The 22,300-nt window shown below is 33.4% G+C and overlaps 1 protein-coding gene across 4 annotated transcripts in view; it reads right to left on the bottom strand.

Annotated features, from left to right (window-relative positions):
• VPS13A (vacuolar protein sorting 13 homolog A) overlaps positions 1-22,300 on the bottom strand; it is a 250,011-nt gene that overhangs the window by 194,435 nt on the left and 33,276 nt on the right. For all 4 annotated transcript variants that reach the window (XR_014020362.1, XM_081278758.1, XM_081278759.1 and 1 more), the window contains exons 6-17: positions 14,663-14,772; positions 13,729-13,788; positions 9,668-9,727; positions 9,391-9,471; positions 8,972-9,029; positions 6,030-6,157; positions 5,736-5,842; positions 4,766-4,937; positions 2,988-3,050; positions 2,368-2,497; positions 1,754-1,848; positions 1,218-1,360 (exon numbers count right to left, since the gene is read on the bottom strand). Coding sequence is in view for 3 of the 4 variants with exons in the window: in XM_081278758.1 (XP_081134884.1) it covers positions 1,218-1,360; positions 1,754-1,848; positions 2,368-2,497; positions 2,988-3,050; positions 4,766-4,937; positions 5,736-5,842; positions 6,030-6,157; positions 8,972-9,029; positions 9,391-9,471; positions 9,668-9,727; positions 13,729-13,788; positions 14,663-14,772 (1,207 nt within the window). In the remaining variant the exon portion in view is untranslated. The remainder of the gene's footprint in view (positions 1-1,217; positions 1,361-1,753; positions 1,849-2,367; positions 2,498-2,987; positions 3,051-4,765; positions 4,938-5,735; positions 5,843-6,029; positions 6,158-8,971; positions 9,030-9,390; positions 9,472-9,667; positions 9,728-13,728; positions 13,789-14,662; positions 14,773-22,300) is intronic.

Genomic DNA, 22,300 nt, shown 5'->3' with positions numbered 1-22,300 from the left:
TGGGACCCAAGAACAGCCCCCACTCCAATTTTCTTAGGCAGGCCTGGCTCTCCAAGCAATCCCACTTTCATGCTAAGGATATCAAGTGGTTGGCAAACCTATGGAGAACCATCTGCAGGAGAGTTAGAAGACCAGTGAGTCTGCCTCAGGTGGAACTGGAAGAGCTGATACTTTGAGTAAAGGGAGGGACTGAGGGGTTGTCCCAGAAGCTGCAGAAGCTCCTTTTGCTTTGGCCTTCCCTCCCTTATCAGACTACTCCATCTTGGTCCACTTTGAGAAAGAGGAAACTGAACTCAGTAAAGTCATGACACCCATGGCCATCTGGTAAGTCCCCCGGTGTGCACATTGAGACTCTTGATTCCACACCATCTTGTCCCTCTATGTGGGAACATCTGTGGAGTTACTGGTGTAGTCAAGTAGACTCAAACCTATGGATATTTGCTCTTTTCTGGTCTGCTTAGGTTCTCATCTGTTTATTGAGCTTGGGTTTGGGAATTCCCTCTAGCTGTCTGTGTTTTTGTTTTATCTGTTACTGCCCCTTTTAAGACATGAGCAATACTGTGTTAATCCCACAAGTAGTCTCTTGGGAAAGATCTTGGCTGACAGTAAAATAAAGATATTGCCAGATTAAAAACTACATTGTTAATGTTGTTTCTTTTACTGTGGCATGACTTCTGCCCATTTTTGTATTTTTCTTTAGTGTCCTATGTTTCATTGGCATGCAGTTTTCTACTGAACATTTATTATAATTAAGAATTGATACATTAATAATTCAAAACATACCCATCATGTTACTAGAAAAAATAGGTTCCTAAAAACAGAAAGGATACATTCAAGTTCAGTCTCAGTAATTTTTTTTTTTTTAAATAAGGTTGAGTACCCCATACCTGAAATGCTTGGGACTAGAAATATTTCTGATTTAGGATTTCCTTAGATTTTTAAATGTTTGTATATAGGCACGATATCCTAGGGATGGGACTCAAGTCTAAACATGAAATGAATTAACATTTTATATATATCTCATATACAGAGCCTGAAGATAATTTTATACAAATGTTTTTAGTGCATTTGCATTTTGACTATAACCCATCATATAATATCTGGTGTGAAATTTTTTACTAGTGGTATTATGTTGGCACTCAAAAATTTTGGATTCTAGAGCATTTCAGAATTTCAGATTAGGGATTCTTAACCTGTGAAAGCAAATAATTACTTACTTGATTGCTTGTGCTCCTGGTCTTTGCACAATTAAAGTGCTAAATTCTTCTACTACAATGTGTATCAGCTCAGGTTTTTGGTTATTTTCCCTTAGAACGATGGACATACTTTTCAAGTGAACAAAAAACTTCATGGCTTCAAACTAGAGTATAACCAGAAGAATAAAATGAAAAAAAAATACATAAATATGTGTGTGTGTGTGTGTGTGTGTGTGTGTGTGTGTGTGTGTATGTATATATACATATATATATATATATATATACAAAAAAAAATCTTACTTAATATAATTCATTCATTTCAAAAACACAAAATACTTTAGAAACAATCCTTCATCTATTCCCCCAAAGAAATACCACAGTAACACCAAAAAGTAAAGGATAATTTTTGTTCTTACCTTGGAAATTAAAATAAATGCAATATTTACAGACTCAGAAACAGATCAGAGAAAAAAGGTAGTAGCACATATTTCTCAGAAAAATTAAAATAGACATATCCAACACTAAACTCAGAGGTGTTAGGTAAGAAAACATCTTACTGTTTTGGGCAAGGTTGGATCAACTGCTGTTTCACTATAGCCAATTGCTTCATAGAGTAAAGCCTTTTCTTCAAGTGTCAACATTTCTTCCAGAACTACAAATTGTAAACAAGAACTTTGAAATTTCAGGTGGTAACAATAAAAAACTGAAATATAATTTACCTGCCTTCAGAAATAATATGAAAATTTTATTTTTCCTTTTCTAATATTTTTAAGTATCAACTAATATTAGAATGACAATGGTACTTTTAGAAGTTACTTTCCTAAAATACAAAATTACTAAACATATAAATTGAGCAATATAAATTTCTAAATGTTTGTTTTAAGCAAGAGCTCAAAATATGGCTAACTATACTGAACACTTTGTGCTCTATATGTGTAATAACAATTGTAATGCATTACACTGTCATATAGAAATAAAAATAAAAATAAATTATTTATTTGCTTGTACATATTAAAATGCTTAAACAATAACTTTATTAATAATAAATTTAAACTGAATATAATCATGTACATATGCTTACACAATGTCTATTTAATTAGGAAATTTTCTGCAAAACTCTATTTTCACAAGTGATGATTAACTACTCTACTGTAAAATGAAATGGACATACTTCCAGGTTTAACATCTGGTTGTTCTTTAGTATGTGATTCTGACCAAGTCCATAGCCAGTTAAACCATCCTTTGTTATCCTCTGGATCAATTATTCCTTCTTTATAAATCTTGTGTCCAGTTTTCTTTAACTAAAATCAACAAATTTTTTAATAAATGACAAATTATCCATTTTTTAGCAATCAAAAGAAATGGATACATGGTATTTCAAAATTATCTACCTGAATGAATGTAAACAATAAACACACTGAAAAAATAACCCAGTAACTTCAATTAGCCAAACATAAGAATTTAGGATTACCACATAGTTCTTCCTGTTATAAGATTTGTTGACTGGGACAGGGGAGAGGAAGGGTGACCCCTACTTGCTTTCACTTTCATATGAACTCTGAATATTTGAAAAGCCCAATTATTTCAAAAGAATTTCTTTCCATAAAAATATGTCTGATTTAAATGGATATGGCAAAAAATGAAATCAAATTTTCTTATAATGCAAAAATGCCAATTTGAGCCCTTTTAGGAAACTACTTTATAATACAAAATATTAATAACAAAATATCTGTCATAACCATATGCAATTCAGAATTATTCTTACTAATTGAAAGAAAAATCTGAAGTTACCTCAACTTCTGCCTGTTGTCTAGCTATAGTTATATTAAAGACATCCAAGGCTTTTTCCAGCTCCTGAAAATATAAAAGAAAATGTGGTAATGTTATATAAATAAAGGTACATAAATAACTTTAGTATATAAATCTACAAACTGCTATACTATAGAAAAATATGAGAGGAAGCTCTCTCATATAGAAAGAATCTACCAATATAACAAAACATATCTGTTAAATTCTGAAAGGCAACACTTGTGTGTGTGTTGTGTGTGTATGTATATACACCAAAGTGAAAATTAGTATACAGAATATTTTGAACAAAAAAATCATACGTGTCATAAATATTAGAGTACAAACTCTGTAAGAAGTATAGATACATATATACATTGTTTTAAATATCTTATTTGGATTTTTAATATAGCTAAAGGTAAAATATCAATATCATTTTCAACTAAAAATATAATTATAAATCCTTCATAATATATGTACAGCTTGCATGGCATCATTAAGATATTCCAAGTAGACCTAGCTAAATTTGCTAAAACATTTTTTTAATCTTTACACTTTTCACAGTTGTAACAGCTATAAAATAAACTGAGATAAGCTAAATCCCTCATCATATATACTCATTTCTATAACTTTCAAGTAGTATGCTCAAGCTACTTTTGTCCCACAGATAAAAGATACATACATGCAACCATGACCTACTATTATCTAAAAAATAGCTTAACTCAGGATTCTACTACTCAGCACACTTGAAGGCCTCTGCTTAAGATTCAAAACTAAATAAGGAAATCTGAAACCACCCATAGCCTCTAAACCCAAGCATTCCTAATTATCACTGGGTCTTCAGAAAGTGTCCCACCTTAAAAATAAAAGTAAAACTCAATCTTCAGGGAGTTTCTAATTGGAAATCCATTCTAGATTCAGAATGGCTACACTAATTTCAAGAGGCTAACTCCCTTTGTCTCTTTAAGCTGTACTTCATCCATCTTGTAAAATAGCCCCTCTTAGAATATGTAAAATGCAAAAAGATTTAGACTAACACACAGATAGTATCTCACAACAGTTAATACACAGATAGTATCTCAAGACAGAGTATTAACTATAAAATATGGGCAGAAAATTCAGGGATCTTCATGCAAGAGATGACACTTCAGTACAAGTTCAGGGACAAGAAGAATTAGAATGAGGAAAGATGGATGGCACATATTAGCACAACTGTTTCTACAAGAATGAGGAATGGAGCTGGGGTTGTAGCTCAGTAGTAGAGCCCTTGCCAGCATGTGTGAGGTACTGGGTTCAATCCTCAGCACAACAAAAATATGAATAAATAAAATGAAGGTATTGTGTCCATCTATAACTAAAAATATATACAAAAAATGAGCACTGAACATATAGAAAACTTAATTAATGCACAATTAGATGATAACAGCAAAAATGTGATTGATGATGCCAGTAACATACAACTTTGGAAACCAACAGAGAAGTTTGAAAAAAGTGTAGCATACACTTTATTTTGGCTTTGAGGTTAAAAACAACATGAGACTTCAAGTTACCATGTGCTTTATAAACCCAAATCTCTTCAGAATAAATATAATCTCCTAAATTTCAAAAGCTCACAGGAGAATTTCATAAGATCTTTTATTACGTGAAATTAGAACAGGAGCACAAAGGTGTCTAAAAAAAAGTGCAGTCACTAAAAGTTAGAATAACGAATCACTAAATATATTGATGTAGGCATTATACAGTACAACTATTTTGTGTTTTTTTTTATTTATTTAAATGCTAACCTCTAAAGACATGAGAATTTCACCAGGTGGTTTCTTATTTGTTAACTTTTTTTTGTACAGTTCTTTATATTGCTTCAGTTTTTGTCTATGTTCCCGAATATGCTTCCATGACCACATCCGTAAGCTGGGGCAAACATTTACTTCAAGAATACCATGTATAGCGTAAGCCCACCTAGTTACAAAACAAAAAGAAACACCCCAAACATAACACTCTAAAATCAACAGTCTGAAACAAAACTTATACTCTAACAACAATCATATCTATAATATTAAGATTAGTAAAAAGATGTATTATCTGAGCATTTGCTGTTTCCCAATCCTGTTTATATTAACAATCCGTTAATTATTAATCTTACTTCTTTCCAAAGTAAAAATAAGCAAAATCATTCAATTTTGGCTAAAAATTATATGGCTCTACACAAAAACTATTAAGGCTTTTTAGTAAAATAATAATTGAAGTACGTACCTAAAAAAGTAATAGAAACTTATAGAAACTAGATAATTATTTAAAAACTAGAATAACAATATATCTTTGCATTTTAAAATGGAGTTTTACCATATAGACTCTATAACCTTCTCAGTTTTTAAAACTCATGTCTAATAAATAGATTTAGTGGGTCTGACAGGAAAGTTTGAAGGAAAAAAAGAAGATATTGCTAGAAAACAAACCAAGATAGTTTTTAAATAATTGCAAAATAACTGATCCCTCTATAGTAAATAAAAATTATGGTATTTTATTATCTCTAGCTATAAACGGTTATAAAGAACCCCTTGAGTCAGTGTTACTAACAAAAACAGCTACTACATACATTTCCAGACACAAATCAATTTAATCAAAGTTTGTATCAAGACCTTAAAAAGACTACCTTAAAAAAACTAATGTCTAAGAAACTTACATTTTTGCCATATGTTTTAAATCATTATTAAAAAACAAAACAAACAAACAAAAAAACTTAAAAGGCATTTTTACCATTCCTTGGCATGGAAATGAAGAGGAACATCAGGTTTGAATTTCCTGTATGGCAGGTTTTGTGTCATCATATCAACTGATTCAAGAAGCTCCATAACACTGAAATACTAAAGAATGGACAAATTTAAATTCTCAAATGTTTGAAGTTTTTTGCTCAACTGAAAAGTGAAATTACCAACTTTTTAATGAAATGATACCATATAACATTATGAATTTTAGAAAAACATTGAAAATCTTAGTTCTGCTTTGATTAAACAATAACTCAAAACTTAAAATTTCATCAAAGAAAATCACCTGTGGTTTATTAAATTCAATTGCTATGCTATGTAACTCAACTTCCAAGTTTATTTTGGGGTCAGAAAAGTCAAAATCTGATCGGCGATTCATCTGAAGTTTGGCTTTAGCAGATATGGGGCGAAATACTGAAAAATAATAGAAATTGAAAAAAATTAAATTCAGTCATCCTTTAAAAGTCTCAAGGCACCAAAGGTATCAAGTTGAAAACACTGATTTTCATTTCGTTTATACCCTTTTCACAGTTCTTAAATGTCCACACTGCCATAACTTGGTCCAAAGAACTGTTTCTTAATTAGTGAAAATGTTTTTTTTTCTTATAATTCATGTTATCTTCCATAAGTAGAATAAGGCTAACAAAACGCACCCTCAGAACACCAATAAATGCTTAAAAGCAGCAACACTCAACTATAAGGAAAAATAGTCCAATAAAATGGTTTCACTAAAAGTACACTGTTTTAGAAAATGATTATTAGAAATATTATGAAAACAATTATATTTAAAATTGACTTTCGTTTTATGATTTTGAATTCTAAATTTCTCTGTATCTTCCTATTCCTCCTTTCAATTTGTGAAACAAGGGCAGAGAAGATGACAGTTTTTCCCAGATTACCTGCTTCCTTCACTCCACCATACCAAAAAGAATAAGAACTATGCGGAGCGAGACCAATAATAGCAGAATCCAGACAGACATCAACCATCAAATTATAAACTAATTTGTATACAATGATAATGTATTCCTCTTAATCATCCCTAAGGACTAGCACTTACTACAACTGGTTGATCTACAAACTTTTCACCTTGCTACATGTCCTTAGTTTCATCCATACTCTGTCATGTTATTTTTGTGTTACTGTTTTTAAAGTCTGTTTTCTCTACTTTTTAAAATGTCTTAACTGATAGGTAAAAGCATAAAAATTATACCTATTAATGGGTTGTCATCTACTGTTTGAATACATGCATACATCGTGAAATGTTTAAATATGGTTAAACATATCTATCTATATGTCCTCAAAGATTCATCATTTATAGTGAAAATTTCATGATAAAAACTTCCTTTCCAGCTGGGCATGGTGGCACATGCCTGTAATCCCAGTGGCTTGGGAAGCTGAGGCAGGAGGATCCCAAGTTCAAAGCCAGCCTCAGCAACTCAACGAGGCTCTAAACAACACAGCAAGACCCCAGTACCAAACAAACAAACAACTCCCCTTCCTAGCATTATGCCAGTTATGAATTTATTGCCTGTGAATTCCAAATTTATCCTTTATGCCTGCTCTGAAAAATGGTTTAAGGTCCTTCAAATATTTTTCCTTTACCAGCCATTATAATAATAACCTTTAAACCACTAGTGACACTACAGAGGAAGGATTTATCCTGCCTGGTTCCAGTGTGGTCATTTAACAAACTTCTACAAAGGAATGGTTCTCCATTCCTTTAGAACAGACTTTAACCACTGACTAGCTCCTATAGCATGAAGGTATTTAGAATCAGCCTTTTGAAGGTAGAGCATAGAGCAGCAACTTCCCCTACTACCCTACTTAGGAAGACCTGTACAAAAGTACTGACAGTAAGAAACCTCTCCATGAGGCTAACCAGGGAACAGATTTGTGGGCATAGAAGAATAGGGACTTTCTGCCATTCAGTGAGCTACAACCATTACCTCTCCAACAAGGTCTACACCTCAGTCCTCAGGAAGGGGTCCTTCTTTAGGCACTTCATCTTAGCCCTAGGGTAGAAGCTATTTCTTTTATCATCTACTCCTAAATTTTTTAGATTTCTCTTCTTTTTTTTTTAACTAGTCAACACCTTGTTACTCCAAACCTGTCTAACAGTAAATATTTATTTACATTAAACTTTACCTGTTCAAATTATATTCAATTCTCTCTCTTCATTGGATCCTTACTGATACAATATAAAATGACCACAGGGCAAAGGAGAAATAAGTCAAACCTTAAGTAACAGATTTGAGAATCATAAACATATATGATAGATAGCTCTTCTATTCTGAGCATTTCCTATGAGGAACAAGTTTAAAAATGAAACTATATTCAAAACAATGAAAATAATATTTTAAGAGGGGGAAGAATAAGAAGAGCCATTTGAGGAAACTGACAAAGGTTATCAATAAGGTAGAATAATACAAAAAGAAAAATACTTTCAGGGAGAATATTTTGTGGTTAATGACAGCAGGCAGCCAAATTCAAGAGTGTCCTCAGGATTGAAGAAATGACACTCCTTTTCTCTGTGTATTTTAGTAACTTGTTTCACATTATAAAAGCAATATGTATTCATTTAGAAAATTTAAAAACCAAAAAACTATAAAGAAGAAAAATTTTAAGTGCATGTTTTTAAAATAGTAAGATCACAGTGCAACTAAAGCTATAGCAGCTAGTTTTATTAAGCTGTATTTGCTATGTCAAAATATCTTTATAAACATTATCTTAATATTGAATATAACTGAATATAAGCCTTATTGAATATAATCCTTAGAGATTTATCACAATTTATTACCGTATTTGTTTTTAGACATTTTCTCCTGTAGTTCTGAATGACAGCTAAAGCTCCTAAGCATACAAAAAAGATAATTTTTTGTTTTTCAATTTTTTTTCATTTGTTCTTTGTAGTTATATATGACAATAGAATGTATTTTGACATTTCATTCATACATGGAGTATAACTTCCCATTCTTGTGGTTGTACATGATGTAGAACTATACTGGTTGTGTATTCATTCATATATGAACATAGGAAAGCTATGTCTAATTCATTCTACTGTCATTCCCATTCTCATCCCTCCTCCTTTCTTCTCACATATATTAAATATATTATAGATATCTCAACTATACAAGAGAAAATTTAATATTAAAGAACAGTAATATCAAAAATGTTAATGTACATTTTATACTGATTAATTACACTTTTTATTTTATAAAATACACTTACCAAAATCATAACCTTGTGGAACAATATGTTCATTAACAACACCATTCTTCAAGTTGTCCTATTAAAAGACAAATTGCTTTTATTTATATTCACATCAATATATCTTTAACCTATAAAATTCTATTATGTGCAAAAAAAATGTTTAAAAGCACTTAGCTATGAGAAAATATTAAACTAATTAAACAATATAGCATTAAACTACTACAAAACAATGCTTTAGGAGATATTAAGATATGCATATATGTGTGTACGTGCATTCATGCTTGTGTAATTCACCTATTAGTATAAATAGATAATGGATTTTACCTAGGAAAAAAAATACCAACTCTGGTAGTGATAGAATACTTATGATGAATTATACTTTATACAAAATATGATACTAACAAACATATATGCACACATCCAAATAATTTACTCACCAATGATTTGTCATAATCATTAAGATAAAACATCTGAGACTGTACATTCCAGTAGGCAAAAAGATTGTCCAATCGAATTAACTGAAAATAAATCAAATTATGTTTTATTTTCTTTGAAGTATTAACATAAGCCATTCAGAAGTCTCAAATAATTGAGTGATATGACAGAGTTAAGCAAATAGCAACCGTTCACATTAACTCTTATCTATATGTATATTTTCATTTATTTTTCTAAAAGTCTCTTTCAAGTCAATGAGTTAGCATTTATTTATTTTACCTTACGAACTAGTTTCTCAGTTTCATCTTGTAAATATGGAACCCAGTACTGATCAGTGGTCTGAAAAGGAAAAAAAGAAGAGCAGTAAAATGATCATTACATTTAAAATGGCAGAGTGCTGTCATTATAACCTAAGACCAATTTCTCATGAAAATGCCATTAAAAATATATAATTTAGGGAAAAAAACCTTTAGAAGATGGAAAGATATCCTATGTTCTTAATTGGCAGAATAAATATTGTCAAAATGGCCATACTACCAAAAGCAGTATACAGATTCAATGCAATCCCTCTCAAATACCAATAACATTCTTCACAGAATTAGAAAAAAAAAATTCTTAAATTTATTTGGAAGAATAAGACACATAGGATAACCAAAGCCATACAAAGTAGGAAAAGCAAAGAAGGAGGCCTCATAATAGCTGATCTGAAATTATGCTACAAAGCTATCTTAACAAAAGCAGCATGGACTGGCATCAAGATAGACAAGAAGATGAAAGGAACGGAAAACACAGAGACAAATCCACATTTCTACAGCCATGTGATATTTGACAAAAAGTGCAAAAAATATATTTTGGAAAAAGCCTTTTTAACAAGTGGTGCTAGGAAAACAGGATAGCTATGTGTAGAAAAAAACAGAAACTAGACCTATATCACCCATTCTGAACAAAAGTCAAACTGAAATGGATCAAAGCTTAGGAATTAGAACAAAAATTTATAACTGCTAGAAGACAATACAGTGTCATATAAGTGCTGACTTCCTTAACAAAACCCCCATAGTGCAAGAAACACACACACACACACACACAAAAAAAAAAAAAAAAAAAAAAAACACAATGGAGTTTTACTCAGCCATTAAAAAGAATGAAATTATGGCCTGTGCCAGTAGATGGAAATGGAAGTGAAACTAGCCAAACTCAGAAACTTAAAGGTCAAAATATTTTCTCTCATATGCAGAAACTAGAGTAAACTAAAGGAAAAGGGAAAGGAAAGATAAAATTACATAAAGAACCAATCAAATACAAATAATAGGCCAGGGAGCAAAAGGAAGTCTAGTAGAGAAAGAAGCATGGGAGAGGAGAGGAAAGACAGGTAGGAAACGTGGGTGAAGGGACAAAGTGGGTGGATTGTGAACCAAAATCAAACTCCTTGAACATATCTGTTTGTCAGAATGAACTCAACTACTATGTAGAACCACAAAGCTCTAATAATCGTTTTTAAAATATACCATTCAAACTGGTTGTGGTGGCACACACCTGTAATCCCAGAGGCTCAGGAGGCTGAGAAAGGAAGATTGCTGAGTTCAAAGCCAGCCTCAGCAAAATCGAGGCGCTAAGCAACTCAGTGAGACCCTGTCTCTAAGTAAAATACAAAATAGGGCTGGGGATGTGGTGCAGAGCCTTTGAGTTCAACCCCTGGAACCCCACCCCCCAAAATCATTCAATCAAAGACTATTAAGAACCACAGGACTTCATAATGGCTGCCAATCTTACTGGAGTGAGATGGTATCTTAGGGTGGTTTTGATTTGCATTTCTCTGACTGCTAGAGATGGTGAGCATTTTTTCATGTACTTGTTGATTGATTGTATGTCCTCCTCTGAGAAGTGTCTGTTCAGGTCCTTGGCCCATTTGTTGATTGGGTTATTTGTTATCTTATTGTCTAATTTTTTGAGTTCTTTGTATACTCTGGATATTAGGGCTCTATCTGAAGTGTGAGGAGTAAAGATTTGTTCCCAGGATGTAGGCTCCCTATTTACCTCTCTTATTGTTTCTTTTGCTGGCGAGGATGTGGGGAAAAGGGTACACTTGTTCATTGTTGGTGGGACTGCAAATTGGTGCAGCCAATTTGGAAAGCAGTATGGAGATTTCTTGGAAAGCTGGGAATGGAACCACCATTTGACCCAGCTATTCCCCTTCTCGGTCTATTCCCTAAAGACCTAAAGAGCATGCAACAGGGACACTGCTACATCGATGTTCATAGCAGCACAATTCACAATAGCAAGACTGTGGAACCAACCTAGATGCCCTTCAATAGATGAATGGATTAAAAATGTGGCATTTATACACAATGGAGTATTACTCTGCATTAAAAAATGACAAAATCATAGAATTTGGAGGGAAATGGATGGCATTAGAACAGATTATGCTAAGTGAAGCTAGCCAATCCGTAAAAAACAAATGCCAAATGACTTCTTTGATATAAGGGGAGTAACCAAGGACAGGGTAGGGACGAAGAGCTTGAGAAGAAGATTAACATTAAACAGGGATGAGAGGTGGGAGGGAAAGGGAGAGAGAAGGGAAATTGCATGGAAATGGAAGGAGACCCTCAGGGTTATACAAAATTACATACAAGAGGAAGTGAGGGGAAAGGGAAAAATAATACAAGGGGGAGAAATGAATTACAGTAGAGGGGGTAGAGAGAGAAGAGGGGAGGGGAGGGGAGGGGAGGGGGGATAGTAGAGGATAGGAAAGGCAGCAGAATACAACAGACACTAGTATGGCAATATGTAAATCAATGGAAGTGTAACTGATGTGATTCTGCAATCTGTATACAGGGTAAAAATGGGAGTTCATAACCCACTTGAATCAAAGTGTGAAATATGATATATCAAGAACTATGTGATGTTTTGAACAACCAACAATAAAAAAATAAAAAAAAAAGAAGGACCACAGGAAAGTCTCTGCTTTCATGGAGGTCAAAAACAAAACAATTAAAACAAGTAAATACAAACAGGTAAGTGTCACCACAGAGGTTAAATAATTAACTGTGACAACAAAGAGCTTGCCAAATGGCAGTGGCAACAAAGAGCTTGCCAAATAAAATGATGATCAACTTAATATAATGAACTACAGAAATGACACCTGAAAAAAAGGCTTATGACTAACCTAATTTATGATATGAGTAGAAATTATTGATTCTAAGTAGGAATTATTGTTCAGAAAAGGAAGGCACAAAGATATGTAAAGATGACACGTTCAGAGAACTGAAACAGCGCAGTATGGCCAGAGAATATAACACAAACAAAGAAAAGAGGTGAAATCTGTTATGTTACGCGGAGTCAGATTACAAGATTTATAAACTATATAAAGACAAAACTACACATTTTTCCTTAAAGCAATCAAGGTATTCTGTCCTTATTTTCAACATAACAGTAGTATTTGACAACTTACCCTGCCCACTTTAGAGTAACTTTTCACTTTTTGTTTTTGCTTATGGTAGAGCCATGAAAAATGAAATCATACATAAAACTCAACAGATACAAGATATGCAACTATATAATAAAAAACTATATAGAAGTTAAATTGCATTACATGTGAGGAAAACAAGTTTTTTAAATATTGTAAAGTGGAAAAGTTAACGTACTGAAGAAACATAAAATATTTATATAAACTTTTCAAATAAATCTACATTTTTAATGAACATATTGTATAAAAGTTTTAATACTGAGAATGTTTATCTTTAGGGGAGATGAGAAGGGTGAATTGAAAACAAAAGGAATTTAAACTTTATCTATAACTGTGTAGTCCTATAAAATTACTTAATATTTAGAGCAAGTAACAAATTCAACAACTATTCATTCTGAATGCAAGCAAATTTTTCAGAATTCTCTGTGTTCCTTTATTTTCAAAATTGCTCTATTTCACAATTAAACAGGAGAAAGTATGCGACAATACTAATAATGGTGGTGAGGAAATGAATTCTTTTGAGTTTTTCAAGACTAATCAAAGATTCAGAAACAAATACTTATTATTTTTATTTAGTACTTATTTATTAGAAGTTTGGAAATATTTTTGCAGTGCTGAGGAGAAAATCAATTTTTTAAGCAAACAAAAGTATCTAAATTGTAGTTACCAATAATAATAGGCCCTCACATTTTAAACTAAATTTTATTTCCAGTTTCATAAATGTGAATTTACTTTCCCCTCAATTCCAATTGTATGTATGACTTTTCTACAACTAAATGCAAAACTATTTCTAATACAGCATATACAAATCATAATTGTAGTCTGAATAACTGTATTCCACAATTAAATATTGTCATTACTTTTTTAAATGAAGTACCTGCATGCTGAGATTTTGTAAAGAAATACCAAATGACAGTGGTTTCTCACGATTTGTGATCTAAAGAGGGAAAAAAGAAAATCTTAGTCAAATTTGTTAACAGTTGAACAAAATTCACTTTATGGAAAAAGTTAACTTTCTAGGAAGTATCCTATTTGAATATTCAAAAACATTGTATTTCTTCCTTTGAAAATATATTTGGTTCCTACATTTTTCTTAAAAAACAAATTAAAATACTAAATATTAACATCTGTGTTATACTATAATGATACACCTACACAATGTTTTCTAGTTTATAAAAAAAAGTTTATTTAAAAAAATTGACACAGGGCTGGGGTTGTGGCTCAGTGGTAGAGAGCTTGCCTAGCATGTGTGAGACACTGGGTTCTATTCTCAGGACCACATAAAAATAAATAAATTAAATAAAGGTATTGTGTCCATCTACAACTAAAATAAATTTTTTTTAAAAAGACTGACACAGTAATACTATAAAGTAAATAATTCAGTGTTTTAAGAGAACAACAAATTAAGCTCAAACAATTAGTTAAGCCTAGCACTACTGATCCCTAGAGCAGAGCTCTTTCCAGGAGATAAAAGTAGCATATTTTTAAAAGTACTTAATTTTGAAATTGGTAATTTCCAAGGCATTTTCATTCATGATCTGGAGTTTGAACAGTTTAGGAAAATGTAACCAAACACTCACTATTAACAACTGAAAATTACAACACACATTCATGTGCTTGTATGCATGAGTCCCCACAATCAATCCTCAGTTCCCAAAAAAAGAATAGATCATGTTATCTTCAGTTTTATATCTTTCAACCTCTCAGCATTATTTAATAGTCTGGCTAGTATAAAGTAAGTATCAACAAATAGTACAATGACTTACATATAAATGTATCTTTTAAAATATCTATATTTTTAAAATACTTACATCATCTTCATAACGAATATGGATGTTGGAAATTTTCACTTGAAGATTTTTTATGATCTGAGTAACTAATTTTTCTGTAAAAGTATCCTGTTTCTCTTCCCGCTGTTGTTCTACAATTGCAAATATTCCTTTTATTTAATTTGAATGAAACATACATCCCGTAACTATCCATACATTGAGGGAGCATTTTTATAACATCTTGTTTAAGAAAAATAGAGATTTAAAAATTGAACACTAAAAGCATGCTTTCCAAAAATCTTTCAAACCAAAAACTTTCAAAGACAATCAAATACACAAAATTTTTCAAAACATAGTTTCTTGTTCAATAAAACTAAAGTCAAAGAGGTAAAATTTACTGGCATCAAATTTTATAATTTATCTGTTAACTATGTCTAAATCTATAAAGAGGAAAACAATGAAGACTATTAGGTAATAATTATAATAGGCATAAACTAGAAAAGCCAGTAACTGCAGCAAAGCAAAAATTATATTTTTTCAGTGCTTAGATGAATAAAATAGTTGAATACAATATGTTCCTTCTTTTGATGATACAAAATTGAAAATTACATGATCCTCTCTTCTCCTTTCACACAAAGATGAAAAAAGTTCATTTTAAGAAAATACTGTAGCAGGCATAGTGGTGCACGTGTATAAGGCTGAGACAGGAGGATTGCCTGTATACTCAGAGGCTTGGGAGGGTGAGGCAGGAGGATCGGGAGTTCAAAGCCAACCTCAGCAACCTAGCGAGACACTAAGTAACTCAGTAAGACCTTGTCTCTAATGAAAATACAAAATAGGGCTGGGAATGTGGCTCAGTGGTTGAGTGCCCCTGAGTTCAATCCCTGGTATCACCACCCCTGCCAGAAAAAAAGAAAAAGAAAATATTAAGTATCTTCAGTTTCAATACCTTCCAGGGGAACAAAAAAGAATAAACAATTGAGGACTATAATTCTTTCTGACATATGCCTTTGATAACTGCTAGTTACCATCCCTATTCTCTTTTTAAAAGTGCTGATGAAAGCTATCTCCTTTTGTATTTCTAGTCTATTTCTCCTTTAGTATTATCAGTCTTCTTTATAGACTCTATATATATATATATATATATATATATATATCCTCTCTTTTACTCTAATTATCTACATCTCCTAATTCAGTTAGCCCAGGAGGACTTCACAAAAAGTTAATGAAGATATCAACCATACACCTCAAAAATACAAAAGTAAGAATATCTGAATATAAAAGGTCTATATAATTAATCAGTCCATAGAATATAAGCTCTTTGAAACCAGAAGACCATATTTCAACCTTGAATCCTGTTTCATAATAAAATCCTTTGCCCTTATAAACTTATTCAATTAAATGATAAGTATTTCTTTCCCTACCCACTATTGTCCTCCTGACTTCCTTATGCAGCTCAAATTTCATGTAACAGCAGTATCCTCCTACCCATCATTTCACTTTCCATGGTTTCAGCTACCTGTAGTCAACCAATCCAAAAATATTAACATCTATCTTAACTTTCTCAAGAGACTACATTCACATAACTTTTATTTATTACAGTATATCATTATAATTGTTCTGTTTTTCATTGCTGTTAATCTCTTACTATGCCCAATTTAAACTTATAATTTATCTCAGAAATTTATGCATAGGAAAAAATATAGTGTATATATTTATATATAGTGAGATTTCCCGCTTACACCAGGGGGCCCCACAGACACGGGTGGACTACTATGTATTATTTCACCCACTCCTTAAACTGATTTGCTCTTTTTTCTAACTTTCCCTTGTCAATAAAGACCCAACCCTGAATAAGACCAATTTTATATAAACTTCATATAAAAATATGCCCATGCTTGTGTCTTGCCAGGTGAGTGCTAGAAGATACAGACCACAACAGGACAGACTAGAAGTATGGTACAGTACTCATTACTATCTTCAATCAACCAGTAACCCTACTACATTTCTCTAGTCAACATGTTCATACTTCTAGAACAACTATTTCAAAATTCATTTTGACTCTCTTCAAAGTTCCAACTACTCTATTTACACAACTCTGTTTTCTTTTACTAGATGTTCTTGCCTCCAACTTTGGAAGAAGGCAGTTTCACAGTTAGATAACTCCTTCTCTGTCATCATCATTCTGTCAAAACAGTGTTTACCCACTGTTTTTAAGGTGAACAATAACCTACATGCCAGAAACAAAATAATTTCTTAATCATCTTACCCATATATTTCATCAAGATCTATTGTTTGCATCTTAAAACAGCCCCTTTCCCACAGAACTATAAATTCCAAATTTCCTCCTATTATTTATCCACTCCTTTTTGTTCTCTTTTTGTATGTTTTCCTCTGCCTTACAATCCTACATGTTAGATTTCTTTAAGGCTCAATCCTAGGATTATTTCACTTCTTACTCTATAGTGCTGCTTCAGGGAACCTCATCTATATCTTCTTGCCTGAATTATAAATCCAATGCTGGTAACTCTCAAATAAATATTGAATAAAGTAGGAAGTAAAATACAAAGTGCAGAGAACTCAACACATTCAGTAAACTACAAAGAGTTCAATATGGCTAGAGTAAAGAATGGAGGAGATGAGATTTGGGGCCAGTTATAAGGCTGGAGACGTAGATGAGATTCATTATCATAAGAGCTTTTATATATCTTGCTGAAGAGTTTAAACCTTATCCTGATAAGAACAAGGTGTCAATAATGAATTGTAAGCATGACTACACATTTATATTTTAGATCTAGTATAATAGGAAGGACTTCTGATTAAACATGATAGATTGCATAAATTTCTCTATTACTCAATAAAACCTCATTAAAGCAAAACAAGGGGGAAAATGAATAAATCCCCAAGGTCAAAGGAAAAAAAGAGAGGAAAAAGAGCAGATGACAAAGCAATGAAAAATCAGAAACTAGAAAGTAGATGGCCTTAAGGAAGAAGAAATTCAATTCTAAATGACCATGGATGGAAATACCATTGAAACACAAGATGAATTTGAAAACAGAATCCTGGAAATATTCAAGCTTAAACCCCCACAAAAGAAAAATGGCCATCAGGGAGCAAGGTGAAGGGAAAGGGAGATAATACAAGAATTGATTTAAAGTCTGCATACAAAGTAGTTAAACTTCTAGGTCCTCTCCCTCTCCTAATAGCTAAGCAATTATCCCTTTTGCAAACAAATGAGAATGGAATGGTTTATTCTGGAGAAAATTTACCTAACAGGCTCCAAATTCATTGGGGGGGGGGGGCAGCAGAATAAGGCTCACACTAAAACAGAGTAAAATTCTAAATAATGTACAATTACATGCACATTCACTTAATAATATTATCAAACACATAACAAAGCTGAGCTAGAAAATATATGTAATTAGAGGAGGATCCAAGATGGTGGTCCAGAGGGAGGAAGCATTCTGTGTTGCTCCATGACCTAGGACTCAAGTAGTAAGAATACTGCTTCTTTGAGAGAGAGAGAAAAAGAGAGAGAGAGAGAGAGAGAGAGAGAGAGAGAGAGAGAGAGAGAGAGAGAGAGAGAGAGAGAGACCCCCACACACAGCTGCTCCCATGCAGGGCTTCAGGCCTCAGCGTTAGAGCAGGACTCCCCACTACTCACCAACATAGGTCTCCCAGGTGCCCAAGCAGGACCACCAGCATCAGAACCCACAAAGGACTTCTGGCAACCCACCCACACAGAAATCCCAGACAACGCTCCCAAGCAGGACACCTGGCCACTGCCCAAGCGCAGGAACTCCAGCCACCACTCCCATGCAGACTCCATCTACTAACATGGGGCTCCCACATCACCTCCATCTTGGGACTCTGCAGCCACTGCCATAGTCCCCTGTGTGCAGTAGACTACCTGCACCTGGGGACATCGCACAGGTTCTGAAGACAGCTAACAGCCACAACACTGCACACCACAGAGCTAATCTCTAAACACATCGCCCAACACCATGGCCCGGCTCCCCCAACCCGACCCAACACCCCATGGCTGAAAACAGTTGCCTCCATCTTGGGTCACCTTCATTACCACCTTTGGTTGGGGCAACTCCAAGTTTGGAACACTGGCTGAGCAGGTATCATAGTTCCCAATTACCCTGTCTCCCCGGCAGCCGCTAGCCTGGCAGTGACTGCACAATACAAAACTCTCCAAGACAGGTGTGCGGCTCCGAAAGCACAACCCATAAGACCTCTGGAGATAAAGGTCCCTGATTAGGAAGTAGAAAGGGAAAGGGTGAGTGAGATACAATTTGGAGTCTAATTTAAGACACCAGGAACTGTGAGATCTATAGGCGAGATAAGGAGATAAGACCAGGCACTCACATCACATGAGCAGGCCCCAAAGGAGATCCTTGGGTGCAGTCTTCCATTGGGGACTGGCAGGTGCCATACCCCACTTCCAGGTGACCTGCACCCAAGTCCAACCCTCCCACTTTGGTAACCTTCACCATCCTGAGGGTGGAGATACGAGCTAACAACAGACAACCCCATCTACTGGGAGAGAAGGAAAGCAGGAAAGATACTAATCTCCAACCAAAACAATTCTTATTTCTTTCTTCAAGATTATACTTTCCTCTCCCTCTCTCTTGCTCTCACATCCCTAACATATGTGAAACCAAGTACTTTGCATGAATTAGGATACTGAGGACTGGGATGTCTAAATAGTATCTTACAGTTGTGTTGTATATTCTTTTTTCTCCTATTTTTACATTTTTTTATTTTTCTAATATTTATGTGTTTTTTGTTTATGTGTTCTACTATCTTCCCACTTGTCTTCCCAAAATTACTTTCTTCTCCTGCTACTAAACCTTCTTCTTTAGATTCTTCTTTCATACTTCCTAAGATATAATAACTCTACATCCTCACCTCCTATCCACTCAACATCTCATCCTCCACCTCACTCCCAGCTCTTTGTCCAACATCAGAAACTGTAAACCCTTCTGCAAACCTACTATTTATATTGTAGATAATAACTGAATTCACCATTTCTGTATATTGTGACCAAACTATAAACATCTTAATAGAAACTATATGGTTTAAGGTTGTATGTTATTTGTATTGGGAACTATTAACATTGTCCTTCCCCTCAAAGGAGAGATACTGGAATCCTGCAGGGACAATATAAGCCTATATGATAAAACTGGAACACCTCCAATCCTGCTAAAAGGGAAGACACAAGAACAACGTGAAAAGACAAAGGAAGAAAGTGTAACAAATAAAGTCACTACATTATCAGATCCATGGCCAGCACAGCAGAAGAAATGACAGAGAAGGAGTTCAGGATGTACACGATTAAAATGTTCTGTGAATTAAACAATGATTTGAGAACAAATACAGGCAGCAAAAGATCATTTCAATAAACAGCCACATAAGCAAATACAGGAAGCAAAAGATTACTTGAATAGGATGATAGAGGTTCTAAAAAAAACACCAAACAGAAATTCTTGAAATGAAAGAAATAATAAACCAAATTAAAAGTTCAATTGAAAGCATCACCAACAGATTAGACCACTTGGAAGACAGGACCTCAGACCATGAAGAGAAAATATATAATCTTGAAAAGAATGTAGACCACCCAGTGAAGATGGTAAGAAACCATGAGTAGAACATTCAAAATATGGCAGTACATAAAAAGAACAGATTTAAGAATTACTGGGATAGAGGAAGGTACAGAATTCCAAACCAAAGGAATGAGCAATCTAGGAAATACTATCAGAAAATTTTCCAAACATGAAGAATGAATTGGAAAAGAAAATATAAGAGGCTTACAGGACGCCAAATGTACAGAATCACAACAGTTCCACACCATGGTACATTATAATGAAAATGTCTAGCATACAGAATAAAAAGAGAATTTTAAAAGCCAGGAGTGAAAAGAATCAGATTACATGTAGGGGAAATCCAATTAGGTTATCTGCAGATTTGTCAACCCATACCCTGAAAGCTAGAAGATCCTGGAACAACATTTATCAAGCTCTGAAAGAAAATGGATGCCAACCAAGAACCTTAATATCCAGCAAAATAAAGATTTAGATTTGATGATGAAATAAAAACCTACCATGATAAACAAAAGTTAAAAAAATGTACAACTAGAAAGCCTGCACTACAGAACATCCTAGGCAAAATATTACATGAAGAGGAAATGAAAAAAACAATAAAATTCATCAGAGGGAGGTATCACACTAAAGAAAAAACTAATCAAAGGAGAACCAAGTCAAATTAAATGAAAAAAATGGTTGAGAATACAAATCATGTCTAAATAATAACCCTGAATGTTAATGGTCTAAACTCACATATCAAAAGACACAGACTAGCAGATTAGATTTTTTAAAAAGACCCAACAATATGATGCCACCAAGAGACTCATCTCATTGGAGAAGACATCCACAGACCGAAGGTGAAAGGTGGGGAAAAAATCATACCACTCACATGGACTGCGGAAGTAAGCAGGGGTTTCCATCTTCATATCAAATAAAGTAGACTTCAAGCTAAAGTTAATCAAAAGGGAGAAAGAAGGATATTTCATACTGCTCAAGGGAACCATACACCAACAAGACTTAACAATTATAAAAATATATTTCCCAAACAATGGAGCATCTACATTCATCAAACTCTTCTCAAGTTCAATAATCAAACAGACCATAACACAATAATTTTGGGTGACTTTAACAACACGTCCACCACTAGATAGATCTTCCAAACAAAAGAAACTATAGAACTCAATAATACAATCAATTACTTAGACCTGACATATATATAGAATATTTCATCCTTCAACAATCGAATACACTTTCTTCTCAGCAGCACATGGTTCCTTCTCTATCCTAGATCATGTATTATGCCACAAAGAAACTCTTAGCAAATACAAAAATGTAGAGATAGTATCCTGCATTCTATCAGATCATAATGAAATAAAATTACAAATCAATGAGAAAATAAAAATAAAAGCTACTCCAGCACGTGGAGACTAAGTAATATGCTACTGAATGAACAAAGGGTTGCAAAATACATCAAGGAGGAGATTAAAAAATTCTTAGAGGTAAATGAGAACACTGATACAACATATCAAAATCTCTGGGACACCATAAAGGCAGTACTAAGAGGAAAGTTCATTGCATGGAGTTCATTCCTTGAAAAAAAAAAAAAAAAGTCAACAAATATATGACCTAACATTACATTTCAAAGCCCTAGAAAAAGAAGAACAAATCAACACCAAAAGCAGAAGACAGAAAATAATTAAAATCAGAGCTGAAATCCACGAAAGTGAAACAAAAGAAACTGAAAAAATTGACAAAAAGTTGCTTCTTTGAAAAAAATATATAAAATTGACAGACCCTTAGCCATGCTAATGAAGAGAAGGAGAGAGAAAACTCAAATCACTAACATACATGATGAAAAAGGTAATATCACAACAGACGCTACAAAAATACAGAAGATAACTAGAAATTATTTTGAAAACTTATATTCCAATAAAATAGAAAATACTGAAGGCATCGACAAATTTCTAGAGTCATATGATTTGCACAAATTGAATCAGAATGATATACACAATTTAAATTTATCAATTTTAAATGATGAAATAGAAGATGCCATCAGAAGCCTACCAACCAAGAAAAGTCCAGGACCAGA

Source organism: Spermophilus citellus, assembly GCF_964194105.1.
Source record: "Spermophilus citellus genome assembly, chromosome: 2".
Taxonomy (NCBI): domain Eukaryota; kingdom Metazoa; phylum Chordata; class Mammalia; order Rodentia; family Sciuridae; genus Spermophilus; species Spermophilus citellus.
Note: the sequence above shows the minus strand (reverse complement) of the source record. Positions and strands in the feature narration are given on the sequence as shown.